We start from the raw sequence: 21,882 nt of genomic DNA, 5'->3' as shown, positions 1-21,882 counted from the left end.
TAAGGTCTTGAAAGCCAAGTCAACAAACAGGTCACTGACCATCTCGAATCCCACCGTACCTTCTCCGCTGTGCAATCTGGTTTCCGAGCCGGTCACGGGTGCACCTCAGCCACGCTCAAGGTACTAAACGATATCATAACCGCCATCGATAAAAGACAGTACTGTGCAGCCGTCTTCATCGACCTCGCCAAGGCTTTCGACTCTGTCAATCACCATATTCTTATCGGCAGACTCAATAGCCTCGGTTTCTCGGATGACTGCCTTGCCTGGTTCACCAATTACTTTGCAGACAGAGTTCAGTGTGTCAAATCGGAGGGCATGCTGTCCGGTCCTCTGGCAGTCTCTATGGGGGTGCCACAGGGTTCAATTCTCGGGCCGACTCTTTTCTCTGTATATATCAATGATGTTGCTCTTGCTGCGGGCGATTCCCTGATCCACCTCTACGCAGACGACACCATTCTATATACTTTCGGCCCGTCATTGGACACTGTGCTATCTAACCTCCAAACGAGCTTCAATGCCATACAGCACTCCTTCCGTGGCCTCCAACTGCTCTTAAACGCGAGTAAAACCAAATGCATGCTTTTCAACCGATCGCTGCCTGCACCCGCATGCCCGACTAGCATCACCACCCTGGATGGTTCCGACCTTGAATATGTGGACATCTATAAGTACCTAGGTGTCTGGCTAGACTGCAAACTCTCCTTCAGACTCACATCAAACATCTCCAATCGAAAATCAAATCAAGAGTCGGCTTTCTATTCCGCAACAAAGCCTCCTTCACTCACGCCGCCAAGCTTACCCTAGTAAAACTGACTATCCTACCGATCCTCGATTTCGGCGATGTCATCTACAAAATGGCTTCCAACACTCTACTCAGCAAACTGGATGCAGTCTATCACAGTGCCATCCGTTTTGTCACCAAAGCACCTTATACCACCCACCACTGCGACTTGTATGCTCTAGTCGGCTGGCCCTCGCTACATATTCGTCGCCAGACCCACTGGCTACAGGTCATCTACAAGTCCATGCTAGGTAAAGCTCCGCCTTATCTCAGTTCACTGGTCACGATGGCAACACCCATCCGTAGCACACGCTCCAGCAGGTGTATCTCACTGATCATCCCTAAAGCCAACACCTCATTTGGCCGCCTTTCGTTCCAGTACTCTGCTGCCTGTGACTGGAACGAACTGCAAAAATCGCTGAAGTTGGAGACTTTTATCTCCCTCACCAACTTCAAACATCAGCTATCCGAGCAGCTAACCGATCGCTGCAGCTGTACATAGTCTATTGGTAAATAGCCCACCCATTTTCACCTACCTCATTCCCATACTGTTTTTATACTGTTTATTTATTTATTTATTTACTTTTCTGCTCTTTTGCACACCAATATCTCTACCTGTACATGACCATCTGATCATTTATCACCCCAGTGTTAATCTGCAAAATTGTATTATTCGCCTACCTCCTCATGCCTTTTGCACACATTGTATATAGACTGCCCATTTTTTTCTACTGTGTTATTGACTTGTTAATTGTTTACTCCATGTGTAACTCTGTGTTGTCTGTTCACACTGCTATGCTTTATCTTGGCCAGGTCGCAGTTGCAAATGAGAACTTGTTCTCAACTAGCCTACCTGGTTAAATAAAGGTGAAATAAAAAAAAATAAAAAAATTGCACACACAAAAAAAGCAGAATGTAACATATCATACAAAATGGATGACGTTATACACAATTGTGCACAATTGTTCAGGGGCCTGTATTGCCTCGTGTGCCGTACTTTCAGAACTAATGGCTAAAAGTCAAACTAACCTCGATCTGGAACGCATCTTTAATTACCTAGTGGCCAATCACTTTGGACATTCTTTGTTCTCCAGGAGATTGCCTGTATGCACTTGCTCAGCACTTGCTCAGCAAGAGCTGTTTGGGAATGAATTGTCCCTGCAGCCAAGGGGGAGGTTAGTTTTGAGAAAAGTTTGCAATTCTCATGATAGTGTTTATTGTCATGTTTTGCTTTCCTACACTCTTAAAAGGGTTCCAAAAGGGTTATTTGGCTGTCCCCATAGGATAACCATTTTTGGTTCCTCTGTGGAAAGGGTTCTACCTGGAACCAAAAAGGGTTCTTCAAAAGGTTATCCTATGGGGACAGCCGAAAAGAGTGTACTTGTTGTCATTTTTCAATCACTCATCCATGTATTGAGTCTTTTTGTGCCAACATGGTAATGTAAGGGGCCAGTAGGGATAACATACTTAGGCCAACCTGACGGGAAATGTTATGGAGATAGTAGGCCTATATTAATAGCACATGCTTCCTGACACAGAGACTCAGTTGGTTTCAGATTTTCAGCTTGGATGGAGTGGAACAGATGGCATGGTACTTTATGTCAAGTTTGGGCTGACTTAAGACAATTTATTTAGCTACAAGTTAAGTGTGAAGTGACATTAAGCCGAAGTGTATTTTCTTGTTAGTACATGAATGCAGTTGTCACTACTTTCTGCACCTTTAGGCTATTCAATAAATCCCGTACCAATTGCAAATCTTGCATTCTATGCATACCTACAGTATCACCTACCTCTCTTGGCTGGATGGCATTTGTAGGCATAGGCATATTTAGGCCTATTGTATTTTGGGATCCCTATGGATCAGTTGAATTTTGTAATGCTAAATATTATCTGCAGATGGCGCACTAAGACACATGTGCAAGGCCCAATGGCCTGGTCATCGCTAGAATGATCCAGTTTTTGTCAAATTAAAGTCAGATTTTAATTTTCGTAGCAGATTAGACGAATTTACGCAGCAGGTTAGGATAATTGGGTTAAGGTTAGAAAAATAGTTAGGGTTAGCTAAAACTTTTTAAAAAATGCCCCTTTTGGCATTCATTTGACAAAAGCTGGATCTCTTCTAGCCATTACCCTATGTAACATCTCAATTATCACCCACCCTTCCAGTATCCCCGACACGCCCAGCGCACTCATATGCCTTTATTTTCACAACAGCACGTGGCACTATGAGCCATTATATGGGTGATCACATGTGGTTTCATATCACTTCTGTATCCAATACCCAACAATAGAAGTACATTTCAGAAGTCTTCTTTTCAGACCCAGATGCTTTTCATCACACTGACAACATAGTAGCGCGAATTGCTCTCAGAGAAGGCTGCGATACCTGTGAGCAGGAAGAACGGACATTGAAAACCTAATTTTTCTGCATTTTTGGAGGCGATTTGCGCGCAAGCGGTGGAGTGTTTCTGGTCCTGCGCTCTTTTAGCACTGTCTGTGAGTTTAGTGCTGTTTGTCTACGCGTTTTTGACTTGTGATAGGCTATTCATCGGGAGAGCCCCGGTGTTGGATCTGCCGGTGTACGGACACAATTCGACTATCACTGATTTATTGACCAACTGCATTGATTTAGGTAAGTGTAATAGGCTACTTTCTGTATGTCTCCCATTACCGGTCAATTCACACTAGTCTATAGGCTATGAATCATTTGATTCAATTAGGCCTCAATTCACTTTATATAGAGAAACGATAAGAAATCATGTATCCGAATGTATGCTGGTCTATACCTATAAACATTAGATACAAGTGTTCTTGTTGACGCTGTCAAATTGTCCGTAATCCTTGGTTTGTGTAATTATTCACTTGATTGTTAATTTAAGGCTCCGTTAACACAGGCAGCCCATTTCTGATATTTTGTCCAATCAATGTTCCGATTGGTCAAAAGACCAATTGGTGAAAAAAGATCAGAATTGGCCTGTCTGTGTTAATGTAGCCACAGTGCCCCAATGTTTTGTGTATCTTGGATTTATACCCAAACTCACAACAGGCTTGACTGTGCCTATCTCAGACCTCCACCTGTTGGTTTGACCGAGTTTTCTTAACTGTCACTGAAAAGAAGGAATAGTTGCCACCAACATCATTTTGGATTTCATTGGCTGTGTTTACACAGGTGGCCTAATTGAGATGTTGCCAATTCTTTGGTATATCTGATACCAATCTGATCGCTTTCCTAATGTGTAAACAGCAAAACACAAATGCAATCTAATATTTTGAGTTAAGATTTATACCCTACCATGTATACTTCCACTGCTAAATACTTCCCACACACACACATTTTTGGGACCAAAAAATGCTTCAGTGCAAACTTAAATGCCTTAACCCAGACTGAAAGTGTGTATAACAATATAGTTGGCATATAATCTTTTTAAGAACTAGAAAACACCAAAATAAAATCTAGACAGTCGAGATATGAAAATTCCCTAATGATGAATTTAGGAGTATTTTTGACAGGGCATGCAGGGTACATGCCCAGGGGCCCCCATTGGAGTCCCCATTGGTTTTGTTATGTTTGAGCATAAGAACACAGAAATAGCCATGACAAAATATGTAGAGTTGCAGGAAATTTGCTGAAAAACAGCCAATTCTTCTCTCTGCTGGACTGATTTAAAAAATATTAAATAAAGAAAAAAAAAAGCCAAACTCGCATCCCCCTTCCCGTCTGCGACCATTGCCACGATTGTAAATGTAAAAAACACCACGCTAACACTGGTAGATTCAATTATTGGGCATTTTGAATAGGTGGGAAAAAGCTGGAAGTGTTTCCCAGGACTGTTGCTCTCAACCCAAGCCCCACTCAAACCCCCTGCCCCATTTCCCCCTCCCTGCTGTTTGCACTGTACCTGTAACTCTCCATTGTGTTTGTTCTCTGCAACCTTTCATGTGCTTGCTGCACCCAACTCCCCTCCTCTTGTTTTCAATTGTGTCTATTTCCTGATGGTTCTGCTGTTCTTAGTGTGCAGGGCCATGGCACAAACAGTCCAGGGACAAAACAGACCACAGTAATTTTGGACAAGTAGTAGCCTACATTTTTGGAGAATGTAGGACAGTAGCCATCTCATTTAGCTGCTGTGGAAACATATATATATATATATATATATATATATATATATATATATATATTTATTTATTTGGCCATTTCTCTTGTTTTTCTTTATATGAACAACACGAATGATGTTTGCTATAGCCTCTATTGTGTAGAGCTTTTCTCCTGAATCACAAGAAGCAACATGCATGAAGTTGCAATTCTGGAGGAAGTTACACACAGATGCAATCTGGTGGAGTTTGTATGATGAAAGCTTCACTGTTGCTTGTTCTCTTGTTTCGAGCGTTGTGGTTTTCTCAGAGTGTCACTGGGTGACTGACTGGCACATGTTGACATCCTTTAAATACTTAGACATTTCTATTGAATTGAAACCTCAATTGCCATGTCTTTCGGTCTGTTTCTCTTTCCTTAGCATTTTCTTGTGCGTGTGTGTGTGAAACCACTGCCTGAGATGGCTTTAGACTTTGAATGAGCTGTGGAGACTTGTCGTTGCAACAGGATATTAAAAAAACAAATGTGCATGTGATGAACTTGACTAAGCAGTGGTAAACTTTCCTGTGACTTCCTCAGTGGTTCAGAAGTCTTAAAATCAAAGTTTATTGGTCTCGTACACAGATTTGCAGACGTTATTGCAGGTGCAGCGAAATGCTGATGTTTCTAGCTCCAACAGTGCAGTAATATCTAGAAACGCATTAACAATACACACAGACCAATAAGAAATGTGAAAATGAGGATTGTCAGAATGAGCATTGTCAGAGTCTGGGATAGCGTTTTATCTTTATACATACATACATACATACATACATACATACAGTTGAAGTTGACATACACCTTAGCCAAATGCATTAAACTCAGTTTTTAATACTAGTAAAAATTCCCTGTCTTAGGGCAGTTAGGATCACCACTTTATTTTAAGAATGTAAAATGTCAGAATAATAGTAGAGTGATTGCTTTTATTTCTTTCATCAGTTCCCCAGTGGGTCAGAAGTTTACATGCTCTCAATTATTATTTGGTAGCATTGCCAAATAACTTGGGTCAAACGTTTCTGTTAGGCCCATTCCTCCTGACAGAGCTGGTGTAACTGAGTCAGGTTTGAAGGCCTCCTTGCTCGCACACACTTTTTCTGTTCTGCCCACACATTTCTATAGGACTGAGGTCAGGGCTTTGTGATGGCCACTTCAATACCTTGACATTGTTGTCCTTAAGCCATTTTGCCACAACTTTGGAAGTATGCTTGGGGTCATTACCCATTTGCAACCAAGCTTTAACTTCCTGACTGATGTCTTGAGTTGTTGCTTCAATATATCCACATAATTTTCCTATTTTGTGAAGTGCACTAGTCCCTCCTACAGCAAAGCACCTCCACAACATGATGCTGCCACCCCATGCTTCATGGTTGGGATGGTGTTCTTTGGCTTGCAAGTATCACCATTTTTCCTCCAAACGTAACAATGGTCGTTATGGCCAAACAGTTCTATTTTTGTTTCATCCCAGAGGACATTTCTCCAAAAAGCACGATCTTTGTCCCCATGTGCAGTTGCAAACTGTTGTCTGGTTTATTTTGTGGCGGTTTTGGAGCAGTGGCTTCTTCCTTGCTGAGCGGTTTTTCAGGTTTTGTCGATGTAGGACTCGTTTTACTGTGGATATAGATACTTTTGTACGTGTCTCCTCCAGCATCTTCACAAGGTCCTTTGCTTTTGTTCTGTGATTGATTTTCACTTTTCACACGATTCCCATGGTGTTTATACTTGCGTACTAGTGTTTGTACAGATAAACGTGGTACCTTCAGGCATTTGGAAATTGCTCCCAAGGATGAAGCAGGCTTGTGGTGGTCTTGGCTGATTTATTTTGAGTTTCCCATGATGTCAAGCAAAGAGGCACTGAGCTTGAAGGTAGGCCTTGAAATGCATCCACAGATATACCTCCAATTGACTCAAATGATGTCAGTTAGCCTATCAGAAGCTTCTGAAGCCATGACATCATTTTCTGGAATTTTCCAAGCTGTTTAAAGGCAGTCAACTTAGTGTATGTGTAACGGATGTGAAACGGCTAGCTTAGTTAGCGGTGCGCGCTAAGTAGCGTTTCAATCAGTGACGTCACTTGCTCTGAGACCTTGAAGTAGTAGTTCCCCTTGCTCTGCAAGGGCCGCGGCTTTTGTGGAGCGATGGGTAACGATGCTTCGTGGGTGACTTGTTGATGTGTGCAGAGGGTCCCTGGTTCGCGCCCGGGTATGGGCGAGGGGACGGTTTAAAGTTATACTGTTACATATGTGAACTTCTCAACCACTGGAATTGTGATTACATTGAATTATAAGTCTGTCTGTCTGTAAACAATTGTTGGGAACATGACTTGTGTCATGCACAAAGTAGATGTCCTAACCAACTTGCCAAAACTATAGTTTGTTAACAAGACATTTTTGGAGTGGTTGAAAAATAAGTTTTAATGGCTCCAACCTAAGTGTATGTATTCTTCCGACTTCAACTGTACATACATACTACCGTTCAAAAGTTTGGGGTCCCTTATAAATGTCCTTGTTTTTGAAAGAAAAGCACCTTTTTTGTCCATTTTCAAAATAACATCAAATTGATCAGAAATACATGTAATACAATGTATTCACTGTTAATGTTATAAATGACTTTTGTAGCTGGAAACACGTACAGAGGCCCATTAGGCGACTCCGAGATGCTGGCCTTCTAGGCAGAGTTCCTTTGTCCAGTGTCTGTCTTCTTTTGCCCATCTTAATCTCTTTTTTTTTTGGCCAGTCTGAGTTACGGCTTTTACTTTGCATCTCTGCCTTGGCCGCCTCTTCACTGTTGACGTTGAGACCAGTGTTTTGCGGGTACTATTTAATGAAGCTGCCAGGTGAGGCGTCTGTTTCTCAAACTAGACACTATAATGTACTAGTCCTCCTGCTCAATTGTGCACAAGAACCTCCCACTCTTTCTATTCTGGTTTATGCTGTTTTATGAAGGGTGTAGTACACAGCGTCGTACGAGATCTTCAGTTTCTTGCCAATTTCTCACATGGAATAGCCTTCATTTCTCAGAACAAGAATAGCTGACGAGTTTCAGAAGAAATGTATTTGTTTCTGACCATTCTGAGCCTGTAATCGAACCTACAAATGCAGAAGCTCCATATACTCAACTTTTCTAAAGAAGGCCAGTTTTATTGCTTTTTTAATCAGAACAATAGTTTTCAGCTATGCTACCAATTGCAAAATTGTTTTCGAATGATCAATTAGCCTTTTAAAATGATCAACTTGGATTAGCTAACAACGTGCCATTGGAACACAGGAGTGATGGTTGCTGACAATGGGCCTATGTAGATTTCCCAGAATAAATCAGCCTTTTCCAGCTACAGTAGTCATTTACAACAGTCTACACTGTATTTCTGATCAATTTGATGTTAATTTAATGGACAAAAGCACTTTTTTTCATTTTTTTTTCTTTCAAAAACGAGTACATTTCTAAGCTGAATTCCATGGTCATGGATTCGATTATTTCAGCAACATCCGTTGCTGACTGGTGTATTAAAATCGAACACACAGCCATGCAATCTCCATAGTAAAACATTGGCAGTAGAATGGCCTGCACTGATGTGCTCAGTGATGCAACGTGGCACTGTCATAGGGTGCAAACTTTCCAACAAGTCAGTTTGTCAATTTTCTGCCATACTCGAGCTCCTCTGGTCAAACTGTAAGTGCTGTTATTGTGAAATGTCTTGGGGCAACAATGGCTCAGCCGCAAAGTGGTAGGCCACACAAGCACACAGAACAGAACCGCTGAAGCACGTACCGCGTAAAAAATAGTGACAACTGTAAAGTTTGGTGGAGGTGGAATAATGGTCTGGGGCTGTTTTTCATTGTTCGGGCTATGCCCCTTAGTTCCAGTGAAGGGAAATCTTAATGCTACAGCATACAATGGTGTTTCTGTGCTTCTAACTTTGTGGCAACAGTTTGGGGAAGGCCCTTTCCTGTTTCAGCATGACAATGCCACCATGCATAAAGTGAGGTCCATACAGAAATGGGTTATCAAGATCGGTGTGGAAGAACTTCACTGGCCTGCACATAGCCCTGACCTCAACCCCATCGAACACCTTTGGGCTGAATTGGAACTCTGACTGTGAGCCAGGCCTGGTCGCCCGACCTCATTAATGCTGTTGTGGCTGAATGGAAGCAAGTCCCCCCCCCCCCCCCCCCTACAATGTGATTTTCTGGATTTATTTTCTTCTCATTTTGTCTGTCATAGTTGAAGTGTACCTATGATGAAAATTACAGGCCTCTCATCTTTTTAAGTGGGAGAACTTAAACAATTGGTGGCTGACTAAATACTTTTTTGCCCCACTGTATAAGTAAATACATTTGGTCCCTTTAGTTTCTAAACGGTTCACCTGATATGGATGAAAATATCCTCAAATGAAGGCTGACAGTCTGCACTTTAACTCCTTAGTCGCTGTATAACTTCAAAGCTCTGGAGTACAGACTCAAATTATTATTTTTTTAAATGCCGTTCTAATAATTACTGAGAGCACTGTGTATGGACAGTATAAACATAGAAAAGGTGTGTACAGCAGTAGTTAATATGATCCGTGAGGGGGGGTCTGATTGCTGTAGGGAGTCAAATCTGTATAGTGATAACACCAGTAACATGATGCTGTTGAGAGGGAGTGCGAAGTGGAGCCAGTGCACTCTGAAGCCACACAACTGACACAACCATGGCTACTGTACCAAGTACAGTAGTAACAATAGCTGCCAGATATGTGGCATGGTCGTTTTTAGGATAGTATATAAAGAACCTTGATACAATAATGATGTCCCTTGCGTGGAAGGTTAAATTCATAATGATATTGAAATTCCAGAGATGTATTGGAGATATGTTAGGTTAAATATAAACGCTGTCAAGTTTTCCTTTTAAGAGGGAGTAACCTGCAGCTCACTATTAGATGGTAATAAGTCTCACACAACATAGGAAGATCTTAGTCACTCATCTCCCTTCAGCAACACCCCATTCTTTTCTTATCTATTCTGTTATTGTTTGATATGTCCTCATCACCTTAGTGATGGCAATTTTACTTGATGAAGTCACTGCGTGTGATTAGTGTTAGAATGTTGAGAATGTAATTCCTTTTTGACACAGGGAGAGGCTTTCCATGGCATTCCTCTCTCTATTCAATGGGTGTGTGTCAGGGCAGGCGGCAGGACGGGTGTCCATCAGCCACAGTCCTCCTCACGAAAGGGAGTATGCTTGAAAACATTACAGGGCATCAGCAAGACAAGAACACTCACGAAGGCTATGGAAAGTTCAGAGCTAAATTGCCACAAGCGAGAGATTTTCATGTGTGAATCATACCCAGACCATTCTGCTACAACCACAGCAGTGGATGTGTGTTTCTCTGCATTAAAGTTCAGCCCGAAGCAAGTTGAGATGAAGTACATCTGCAGATTGAATCATGCCATTCCCTCTGCATTAGCACAATGTTCTGCTCCAATGAATTTTGTCGCTGACTTCCAGGAAAAAGGCCTGTGTAAAACCTAGTTCTGTAGTAACCAGGGGGAAAGGTGAGGAGTGTGAGCTGAGCATGGTGCATAAACAGACATGTTCACATCCAGGCCTGGCATCTTCCCTGTGCTAGCCAACAAGACTCCTCTTTAAAGAACATCAATCAGAATAGAGAAACCCTGGCATAATTGTTTAGTGACGTGCACATGAAACCAAAGACTCACCCAAAGGTGTGTTAGCATTATCTTGCTATACTTAGTTCTGCTAAACTGTAGATGATATCACAGACCTGTTTTAGCAGGACCCACACCCACTTTCACAATTACGTAGTTTTGAATGACGGTAAACAAAGAATTCACAGGGAGGGAGTACTTTAGACAAGTTGCATTGTGTCATAGGTATGGCACTTGTGGTGGTGAATTGGCCTCCAGGTTACTCCCATCCCAAGACCAAGCCCCAGACTCAGTGCCACCAGTGGACACTCCTGTATCTCTCTCTACCAAGTCGACAGCAGTGACCCTCTCCTGCCCCTGTGTGTTATGTTGTGTACTAGGAAGCGTTTCCATGTTGTGTATAGAAGAGGCTAGTCACTGAGTGTACAGTCAGTAACCCAGGCTTACCAGTGGCTAAAGCTAATTGATTTTAATCTGCCTGTCTGTTGAACACTGCTGGCAACATGCAGTGAGGAACAGTCTGAAGGCCAACACCAAGATACTTGAGCTGTTCTACTCTGTCCTGTGTGTGTGTGTCTACTACCTTTTACCCTTAGGGGCTGCTCACTCAAAAACATGACAAGGGCCTTTTCATTTGAGTATGACCGTTTTTAACTCTCCTCAGATGGATCATTCCCCACTTGGAAACTGAATGCAGCCTTCAAGTCTGTCTGTGCAGTTGATTTCCACAGCCTTTATCAAACTCATTATTGCTTCATTCACCTTTGACTCCAGATTTCACAACTGAAACTCTGGATGATACTGCATATAAAGTGCTGATAAAATGTCCCAGGTATTTAGTAGGCAGGTGTAGCACAGCGGAACTGAGAGGTAATTTGACTCGCTGGACCTACCAGTTTCTATTTCCTACTGTAAGTACATTTACATTTGAGTCATTTAGCAGATTCTCTTATCCAGAGTGACTTACAGGACACACCGACAGATTTTTCACCTAGTCTGCTCAGGGATTCTAACTACCTTTCTCAGCGACCTGTTACTGGACCAACACTCTGCCACCAATTAATCATGAACTTCTGTTTACCTGATGAGTGAAGACATGTGAGCCAGATGTATTACTTCGTTACTTTAATTCCTCCCTGTAGTGTGGGTGCTTTTTATTGCACCGCCAATGCAGGGAGATGGCACCAGAATAAAATAAGCCACATAGTTTTTTAACCCTCTTAAAGCTGGTGTGATTTGGACTACTAACCTGTTAGACATTGTTTTAGAGCTAGACTTCTGGGTTGTACCATTTGGATTTGTCTATTCCTTCGATATAAGTCTGTGATTAACAGGGGCTGAGCTAGAGTGGTGTTTGTGAGACTTGGGCAGATCCCGAAGGGGCCTGGGTTCAGGTCTATTTACCAAAACGTCTGTAGAGTAGGCTTGGGCGGCATACTAGGGTATTTGGAAATAGCCACAGTATGGTTTAATCTGTCATATTTATTTTTACTGAACAAAATATAAGCACAACATGCAACAATTTCAAATTTGACTGAGTTACAGTTCATAAGGGAATTGGTCAATTTAAATAGATTCATTAGGCCCTTATCTATGGCTTTAACATGATTGGGAATACAGATCTGCATCTGTTGGTCATGTATACCTTAAAAAAAGGTAGGGGCGTGGATCAGAAAACTAGTCAGTATCTGGTGTGACCACCACTTGCCTCATGCAGCGTGACAAATCTCCTTCACATAGAGTTGATCAGGCTGTTTGTGGCCTGTGGAATGTTGTCCCTTTCCTCTTTAATGGCTGTGCGAAGTTGCTAGATATTGGTGGGAACTGGAACACGCTGTTATACATGTCAATCCAGAGCATCCTAAACATGCTCAATGGGTGACATGTCTGGTGAGAATGCAGGCCATGGAAGAACTGGGACAGTCTCAGCATCCAGGAATTGTGTACAAATCCTTGCGTCATGCTGAAACATGAGGTGATGGCACAATATTTATATCTCTGTGCATTCAAAATGCAATTGTGTTCATTGTCCGTAGCTTATGCCTGTCCATACTATAACCCCACTGCCATCACGAGGCACTCTGTTCACAACGTTGACATCAGCAAACTACATTTAGTAATATGATGGCCATGCATAATTTTTTTCAAAAAACACCATGGTTTTTCATTGTAAGCTCCTTTACCTGTGTGGCTCCCAGCGAAGTAACGTTGTACCTCTGTCATCTGATGAAAATTAAGTTATTTTCTGCCGAATTTATTTTCTTTGATGGTGACTATAGTCACTCAATTGACGCAACAACAAAACGACTTTCAATATAAAACGCGACCCCTGTCAATGCTCCTGCTTTCTCCCATTGTGCTATTTAAAAAAACAAACACGTGACTGGTTCAACTGTTCTGGGGGACTACGGTCAACTTCATAATGTACGCTGAACAAAAATATAAACGTAACATAAAGTGTTGGTCCCATATTTCATGAGCATAAATAAGATTCCAAAAATGTTCCATATGCACAAAAAGCTTATTTCTCTCAAATGTTGTGCACACTTTTTAAATGTATTTTTTTTTACATCCCTGTTATAATTTCTACTTTGCCAAGATAACCCATCCTCCTGACAGGTTTAGCATATCAAGAAATGTATTAAACAGCATGATCATTACACAGGTTCACCTTGTGCTGGGGACAATAAAATGCTATGTCTCAAGTTGAGGGAGTGTGCAATTGGCATGCTGACTGAAGGAATGTCTGCCAGAGTGTTGCCAGAGAATTGAATGTTAATTTCTTTACTATAAGCCGTCTCAAACGTCATTTCAGATAATTTGGCAGTACGTTCAACCGGCCTCCCCATCACAGACCACGTGTTTCCACACCAGCTTAGGACCTCCACATCCAGCTTCTACACCTGCGGGATTGTCTGAGACCAGCCACCCGGACAGCTGATGGAACTGTGGGTTTGCACAACGAAATAATTTCTGCAGAAACTGTCTCGGGAAGCTTTATCATGGAAAGAATGTAGCCAGCTACATTTTCTAATGTTTTGCTAAAAGTTCATCTTGCATTTTACTGGAGAAAAATAGGCTGGCTACAATGAGAAAAGTAGCTACACTGATCACTACCGTCTGCTGATAGAATGCCCCTTCTTGAATTCTCATCTGAGTGAAGTGCAACACAAGCACAACATTAGTCTGATGCAGAACAAAAATTACAATAAGAAGCATTTTAGAGCTGCATTTACAGAACGCAGCAAGGTATTGCTTATGTGTTTAAAAAAAAAAAATCCTTCATGAAAAACAAATGATTCTGTATTAACGCGACCCCTACATTTAACATGCTACTTATCCGAGTAAGTAGCTTATTTTAATTAGGTGAAGAATATTGTACACTTTTTGCAGTGTTTGAGAAGTCAAAGCCCTTTGCAGTGGCAGCAGTACAGATAACTCTGGTTTTGTCCCTGTCTCTGCTTCTCCCCTTTCTTGTCTGAGCAGAGCAGGGATGCCTGTTGCCCTAGCGACGCCAGACGCAACAGACACCGCGTTTACACATGCTGCTCCAGAGCCAGTACTGTTCTTCCTTCAGTCCTGAGCAGAGCAGGGATGCCTGTTGCCCTAGCAACGCCAGACGCAACAGACACCGCGTTTACACATGCTGCTCCAGAGCCAGTACTGTTCTTCCTTCAGTCCTGAGCAGAGCAGGGATGCCTGTTGCCCAGGGCAACAGATGCACATGCTGCTCCAGAGCCAGTACTGTTCTTCCTTCAGTCCTGAGCAGAGCAGGGATGCCTGTTGCCCTAGCAACGCCAGACGCAACAGACACCGCGTTTACACATGCTGCTCCAGAGCCAGTACTGTTCTTCCTTCAGTCCTGAGCAGAGCAGGGATGCCTGTTGCCCTAGCGACGCCAGACGCAATGTTTACACATGCTTCCAGAGCCAGTAATGTTCTTCCTTCAGTCCTGAGCAGAGCAGGGATGCCTGTTGCCCTAGCGACGCCAGACGCAACAGACACCGCGTTTACACATGCTGCTCCAGAGCCAGTACTGTTCTTCCTTCAGTCCTGAGCAGAGCAGGGATGCCTGTTGCCCTAGCGACGCCAGACGCAACAGACACAGCGTTTACACATGCTGCTCCAGAGCCAGTACTGTTCTTCCTTCAGTCCTGAGCAGAGCAGGGATGCCTGTTGCCCTAGCGATGCCAGACGCAACAGACACAGCGTTTACACATGCTGCTCCAGAGCCAGTACTGTTCTTCCTTCAGTCATGTCTATTTTGTCAATTTTCACAATGTCTCTCGTTTACATTCGCTTGTAAATGTCCAACCTCGCCAAAAATCACATTACGGTACACACCGTAACTCTCGGAATGAGAGGACAGTATGAAAGTCTGAATACAGCCCAGTTAAGTGAAGTTGTATTCATTGAGCCCTCCACTGGTGATTTTGGCATTGTAGGTCTTGGTGTGGCAAGCTACTTATGGAAAGCTTATGGATATTCATTTCCCATTCAGCAAACAATATCTGTACTACAGCATTCCTATACATTCCTTTTTATCAGGTTTTTGCTTTGGCAGCCCTTATTTGTTTTGACATTTGTCAATAAACCTCTTGAAAGCACCTGTTTTTATAGCCTTTTGTTTTCTACTTGTAGCCCTGGTTGTCCTAAACATTTAAATGGTAAAACACTTCATTGTGTGACTAAATATAAGGGCTGGACATGCAGATAAATTAAAAGCTGGTTTTATTTAAAAAATATACTGTATATTCTTGGGTCTCTGGACTGATGGGGTTAACACCTGAAGTGTAACTATATTACTGTAATGATCTATTTACCAACAACAGAATTTCAGGTCAATAGCTCACGTTCACCTCAACTGATCTAACTGACAGACTATACCAATAGCAAACAGCTATGACCAATAGCAAGCAGTTATCACCCTTACGCTGCCAATAGCAAGCAGTTTTACAGAGAAGTCGGTCCATTAACACTGAATTAGCGCTGTGCCCTGTTGATAATGGCTCCAGTGGGAGAGCTGCTGATCCTGGTCCATTGGACTAATTCAACAGCCCAGAGGCTGGGAACATTAGTGTCGGTCCCCAGGGACTACAGCAGGAACAACAGCAGGGGCCTCGGCTGTTCCTCATGGCCACAGCAATTAAGGCCTGTAAATGATGGCGAGCCTGGTAACCCCACTAACTGCCTGACTGTGCTAATGACTGGGTTGGTTAGTGCTGCTTGTCCCAAAACCTTGTGGAATGTACAGACAGCTGTAGATGGCTGAAATGGGCCAGTTTAAGGAGGGAGAGATGTCCCAGATCCTGACTGACTGGGTTCACTGTCTGCTATGCTTCTTCCTGGGTGACTGTGGAACCAGCCTTGGCTCCTAAAGATAGACGACCACCTCAATTGTAACACTATGGTATATGGAACTAGACAGATCATATTTCCAGGAAGATTTAAGACCAGGGACGACATCCATGTGCGTTCTCCACCGATCAGTTGTTCCTTCAGTCCTGCTAGACATAAGATTAGGAAGGTTGCCACATGTTGTGCCAAGGTTCAGATGTTGATATGTCCAAGTATGTTTCATTTCAAATTCCTACATACACAGTAATGCTATATAGTTGCATAACGACTTCTGAATCCAGAATTGGGAAACGTCAGCCTTTTGATGTAGGATTTGTCCGCATTTTGTTTCTGGGTCAAACATGTTTAGTCACAAGTCCACTCCAACTCTCTGTGGCTGTATACGGAACAGATTTCAACAGGGACTTGAACACAATAACTTCCTAATTACACAAGACAAGTATTTGCGAGACTGAGCATGCTTTCTTTTCTATATTTAACTCGATGTTATGCAATTTAGGTTGCTTTCAGCTAAGTGAAGTTGTATTCATTGAGCCCGTTTTGAATCATGGTGTGGCAAGCCCCCCCAAAAAAAATGTTGATGCATGCCAGCAAAGGCACTGCACAACAATACATTAATTGCACTATAATGGTGACAAATGGTGCCCACAAACTGTAAGGGCCTACAGCTTTCTTTTCAGCACCATGGAGTGACTCCTTAAAACCGCTACACCTGGCTGTCAGCGGAGTCTTGTCTGGGAGCGAAACATTTACTGCCTTTTACGATGGATGCAGTCTATATAACTATTTGTTATTTTTAAATGTACAGCGACAGAATTCAGAACATGGGCCATTCTTACAGTACTCTCCCTGTACACAAAGTTCGAACCGCAGGATAAATAAAGGGGACATATAAGGAGACAATGAATGCTCTTAGAATATCCAATGATTACATTTCTCTAAAACAGGCTATAGGCTACATGTGCACCACCAAGTCAAAACAGTAGGCCAAGTTATGAGGGGGGACAAATTTATTAGGGGGAGAGACATGGGCTACTAACAGCTTACGACACAACATACACTTAGTATTACTTTCTTAGCTACCGTATACATATCCCCCTGGTATAATACATCATTTATGCAGCAGCATACAAGACATGTTTGGACTCCCCTTGTTGTGTTGTGCTCAACTTACCAGGTAGGTGGCACGGCGGTCCTTCTTGCCGGCACATTTTGTCATCAAAGTCTGGCGTTCTCTGGATTCATGGTGCTTTCAAGACTACTTGGAACCTGGGGGAAAAAACACTTTGTTCAATCAAGACATCAGTGTTCTTCAGGTCGACGGTGTAGAATGAGGCCCGAGTTCCCAACTTGGAATTCCGAGTTGGATGACCGTCCAAAGCATATTTTCCCAGACGGGGCTCGCCGTTCTGGTTAAGTGTGCCTTGAATTCTAAATAAATCACTGACTGTTACCAGCAAAGCACCCCACACCATCACACCACCTCCATACTTGACGGTGGGAACCACATATGCGGAGATATGTGCACCTACTCTGCGACTCACAAAGACAAGGTGGTTGAAACCAAAAATCTCACATTTGAACTCATCAGACCAAAGGACAGATCTCCACCGGTCTAATGTCCATTGTTTGTTTCTTGGCCCAAGCAAGTCTTCTTATTATTGGTGTCCTTTTAGTTGTTTCTTTGCAGCAATTCAACCATTAAGGCTGGATTCATGCAGTCTCCTATGAACAGTTGAGATGTGTCTGTTACTTGAACTGTTACTTGACGCATTTATTTGGGCTGCAATTTCTGAGGTGCAGTTAACACTAATGAACTTATCCTCTGCAGCAGACTAGGTCTTCCTTTCCTCTGGTGGTCCTCAGAGCCCATTTCATCATAGCGCCTGATGGTTTTTGCAACTGCGCTTGAAGAAATCTTCAAAGTTCTTTACATTTTCCGTATTGACTGATCTTCATGTCTTAAAATAATGATGGACTGCCGTTTCTCTTTGCTTATTTGAGCTGTTCTTGCCATTAATATGGACTTGGTCTTTTACCAAATAGGGCTATCTTCTGTATACCACGCCTACCTTGTCACAACACAACCTGATTTGCTCAAACGCATTAAGAAGGAAAGAAATTCCACAAATGAACTTTTAACCTCTATGGGATCTATGTCCTTCCACCGGGAAAGTTGAGCAAACGTGCACTAATGTAATTAGCATGACGTTGTAAATGACAAACTTTATCAGGATATAGACATGTCTTATGGGCAGAAAGATCAACAAGAATTTAAGCTAACTGCACTGTCCAATTTACAGTAGCTATTACGGTGAAAAAAATACCATGCTATTGTTTGAGTGCATAACAACAAACTTATCATGGCAGCTGGTTTGATACATTCACTTATATTCAATGTACTTGATATTGCTCTGATTTGTCATCCTGAGGGTCCCAGAGATAAAATGTAGCCTAGTTTTGATAAAATACATTTTTTATATGAAAATGTAGGAACTGGGTTCTAAAATTTGAACCCCTGCCGTTTCTCAACACAGCATGAATCACAAAGGAGAGGGAGCTGTCACTGTCTCAACATAAACACATGTGCAAATGATAAACACTACAGTAATGTTGTGCATGAGAAGGGCATGGAGTTATGGGGGCCAATTGTATACTGTACCCATTAGATGCATTGACATACCGTAAACCACACTTCCTAAGGGAAAGGGCAGCATCCTGTGCTATGATCCCTTTTAAAATAAGATGGAAATAAGTCCATGGTGAAACGTAAATTAGATATCTGTGGATCTACTGAACAGAAATGTTTGACTTGATTTGTATCCTGTGGTAAGATACCACATTATGCTATGTTATTATAATTTTTTTTTATAAGGATATTTTACAGATTTATTGAAACTGTTGGTTTGCAGGAACTTGAACAATGTCAGTCATGTGCCTTTTGGGTTTCAGATTCCTTCCATTCCTTTTAGATGTGGTTACACAATGTTATGTTAAGTGGAAGTCAGGTGACAGCAGTTCTCACGTCTCCTTTCTCTCTCTCGGGTTGGAACAGGCAGTAGGTGGCAACCTCAGGTCACGTGATGGCGCTGACAGTGAACCTGATTGGTCCGTCTCCATGGGGGTTTAGAATATACGGAGGAAGGGACTTCAAGAAGGCGATAACCATTTCCAAGGTAATTGCTAATGACCTTACTGCTAGTCTGTCACACCCTATCCTCTGTAAAGCAAAACATGGCATGCCAACTCCACTTCCTCAGTCTCTGCTGTACTTCTCTGCTCCTCTCATTGTTTATCTTCATTGGCTGCTTTCTACCTGTTTCCTTGACTACTGTATTTAGTCAGATTGGAATGAAGGCTACATCAGGAGGAAACCGGGGGGGGTGCTGCTGCTGAGTGTCAGACCATTGTGAAGCAACAGGAAGTAGGAGCTGTAAAAGGGAGGACATTAGCATATCGTTCTCCTCTGAAAACAAATCAGAAAATCCAGGGCAGACTCTATGCCACAGCCACTCAAACCCAGGGCAGACTGCTCCCTGCCTGCCACAGCCACTCTGAAACCCAGGGCAGACTGCTCCCTGCCTGCCACAGCCACTCTGAAACCCAGGGCGGACTGCTCCCTGCCTGCCACAGCCACTCTGAAACCCAGGGCGGACTGGCGCCACAGCCACTCTGAAACCCAGGGCGGACCCTGCCTGCCACAGCCACTCTGAAACCCAGGGCGGACTGCTCCCTGCCTGCCACAGCCACTCTGAAACCCAGGGCGGACTGCTCCCTGCCTGCCACAGCCACTCTGAAACCCAGGGCGGACTGCTCCCTGCCTGCCACAGCCACTCTGAAACCCAGGGCGGACTGCTCCCTGCCTGCCACAGCCACTCTGAAACCCAGGGCGGACTGCTCCCTGCCTGCCACAGCCACTCTGAAACCCAGGGCGGACTGCTCCCTGCCTGCCACAGCCACTCTGAAACCCAGGGCGGACTGCTCCCTGCCTGCCACAGCCACTCTGAAACCCAGGGCGGACTGCTCCCTGCCTGCCACAGCCACTCTACCCACTGCACATCCTGATTCCTCACTACCACGGAATTCTCTATCATTCCTCAAACCTTTTAATGCAAGTGGATCGTTGTGTTTTTGGGGTACTGTTGTTGACTTCAAAGGCATCATTTATTGTCAGCCCATTTAATAGCTACTTTCTTGTGACGATGGGCATTCCTTCTAATTTCCTCGCTCTAGTCAAACATGTAGTCAACAACACCAGCATGCAGGAAACACAGGGAATTGTCTCAACTATCAAACAGTCACTTAAAAGAAACTGCGACCCATGCTGAGGAGGGAGACCTCATCAGTGAAAGTGGTTGTCAAACCTATTGGAGAAGCAGGATCCCCCCCCCCTCCCTCTCTGGTTATGCAGCTATGGCTTTGGTCTGTCTGAAGTGGTTGCGTCTTGGCACTGAAACAACATGGAAGGCCCCTCCTTTTCCCGTCCTGTTGGCCTGACTAGAGAGCTTGCCCCTTTTTCTGTCGGGCATAGCCCCTGAGAAAGCTGCATCTTTAGTTTATGTGAATTGAAGCGTGCCCTGATCCGAAAAGGCAGGCACCATTGTGGGTTGCCACAGCAACGCGTAATTGCCACTCGAGTGGACCCACAGACATGGCATCTCTACCCTCTTGCTTTGCAAAATGGACAAACACCCTGTTGCCTGTCATTCTCTCTGCAGTCTTCCATGTTTCTGCTGGAGATTTATGAAGGCGGCCTCTTCTCTTCACTGATTGGTTTTCTTTTCTCCCCTATTTCTGTCTTTAATTGTGCGCCAACCTTGTCGATCGCAAAAGTTGGGCTGCTCTCCGTTGTTCACAAGTGCTCAATACTCCCGAGTTAATCTCCTCATTTGGGTTTTGTATGGTTGAGTGTTTGCTGGTGTGTTTTTGTTCCTGGTAAATCCATTTGAATTCAATCCATTTTTGATAGCGCCCCTTTTGATTTTAACAAACATTCCCATTCATATATTTGCCTGTTGTGGAAGTGCTCAGAAAGTGACTTTTTGGACCTGAATGCCAAAACATTCAAGCGATAAAGTTGACCTATTTTTGCATACCCATACCCTGTGACATAAACAGTTCAGATTGATATAGAACTTTTACAAGCTTACAAACAGTTGTTAAACTATTTAATAATTTCTATAATATTTGTTAAATTCTCTAAACACGTAAACTTTTTTTTCTTCATATGTTGTAGCTTAGGCCCTATTTTCCATCATCTGATGTGTTTGTTGTGCCCGCCATCGGTTGAAACACAACACGCTCTTGAATACAGGGTGGGTGTCATGTTTTGGCTGGTGAATACAATTTAGATTTACTACAAAGAAGATGGGAGATCCACACATCAGAGAATGTTGACTTGAATGGGTATGTCTGTTCTTAAATTACACTGTCAATCTTCCATGGGGAAACATATTGAAAGTAATTAGAATTGAACATTTCAATGGTGTACCAGCAAAATGTGTATGTCTTGTGTTAAATGTAGTTATTTATTACTGCATTGTTGGGTTTAGAACTTTAAAGGTATTTCACTGTACGTTAAAACATCATCTGAAGGGATAGGTCCATTCTGTTAATAATATTTACATTGTTGAAATGACACACCCCCTGTATTCAAGAACATGTATCTCAACCAATGGTGGGCACAACACAAAAATCTCACATGATGAGGGTCTAAGTTAAAACAAATGGGCCTTCTTCTTTTCTAAACTAGTGAACAACTGTTTGGATCTGTTACAAAGTCATTCATAATATTTAAGTCTTTTTTTTTTTTTTTCATGAGTACAAGATCTATAGTTTTGATTCAAATAATTTCTCGTGCTTCGAGTCTTCACAGATTTGGCAAAATTCGTATGTTATAAAACACTACATTTCTTTCCTTACATATATTATACTGTTTTATCATACAGTGCATTCAGAAAATATTC

The 21,882-nt window shown here is 42.8% G+C and overlaps 1 protein-coding gene across 5 annotated transcripts in view; it reads left to right on the top strand.

Annotated features, from left to right (window-relative positions):
* The first annotated feature begins 2,985 nt into the window (after nt 1-2,985).
* Nucleotides 2,986-21,882, top strand: part of LOC115140039 (PDZ and LIM domain protein 2-like) — a 61,411-nt gene continuing 42,514 nt past the window's right edge. The window contains exons 1-2 of one of the 5 annotated variants that reach the window (XM_029678064.2): nt 2,986-3,416; nt 18,972-19,092. In XM_029678064.2, coding sequence (XP_029533924.1) covers nt 19,000-19,092 — 93 coding nt within the window. In that variant the 5' untranslated portion in view covers nt 2,986-3,416; nt 18,972-18,999. Of the gene's footprint in view, nt 3,417-11,387; nt 11,470-13,396; nt 13,507-18,971; nt 19,093-21,882 lie in introns of those variants that run through there. The other 4 variants (XM_029678062.2, XM_029678063.1, XM_065026635.1 and 1 more) reach the window with 4 other exon arrangements.

Source organism: Oncorhynchus nerka, linkage group LG13, assembly GCF_034236695.1.
Source record: "Oncorhynchus nerka isolate Pitt River linkage group LG13, Oner_Uvic_2.0, whole genome shotgun sequence".
NCBI classification, from domain to species: Eukaryota; Metazoa; Chordata; class Actinopteri; order Salmoniformes; family Salmonidae; genus Oncorhynchus; species Oncorhynchus nerka.
The sequence above is the reverse complement of the archived record's forward strand: the minus strand, read 5'-3'. Positions and strand labels throughout refer to the sequence as shown.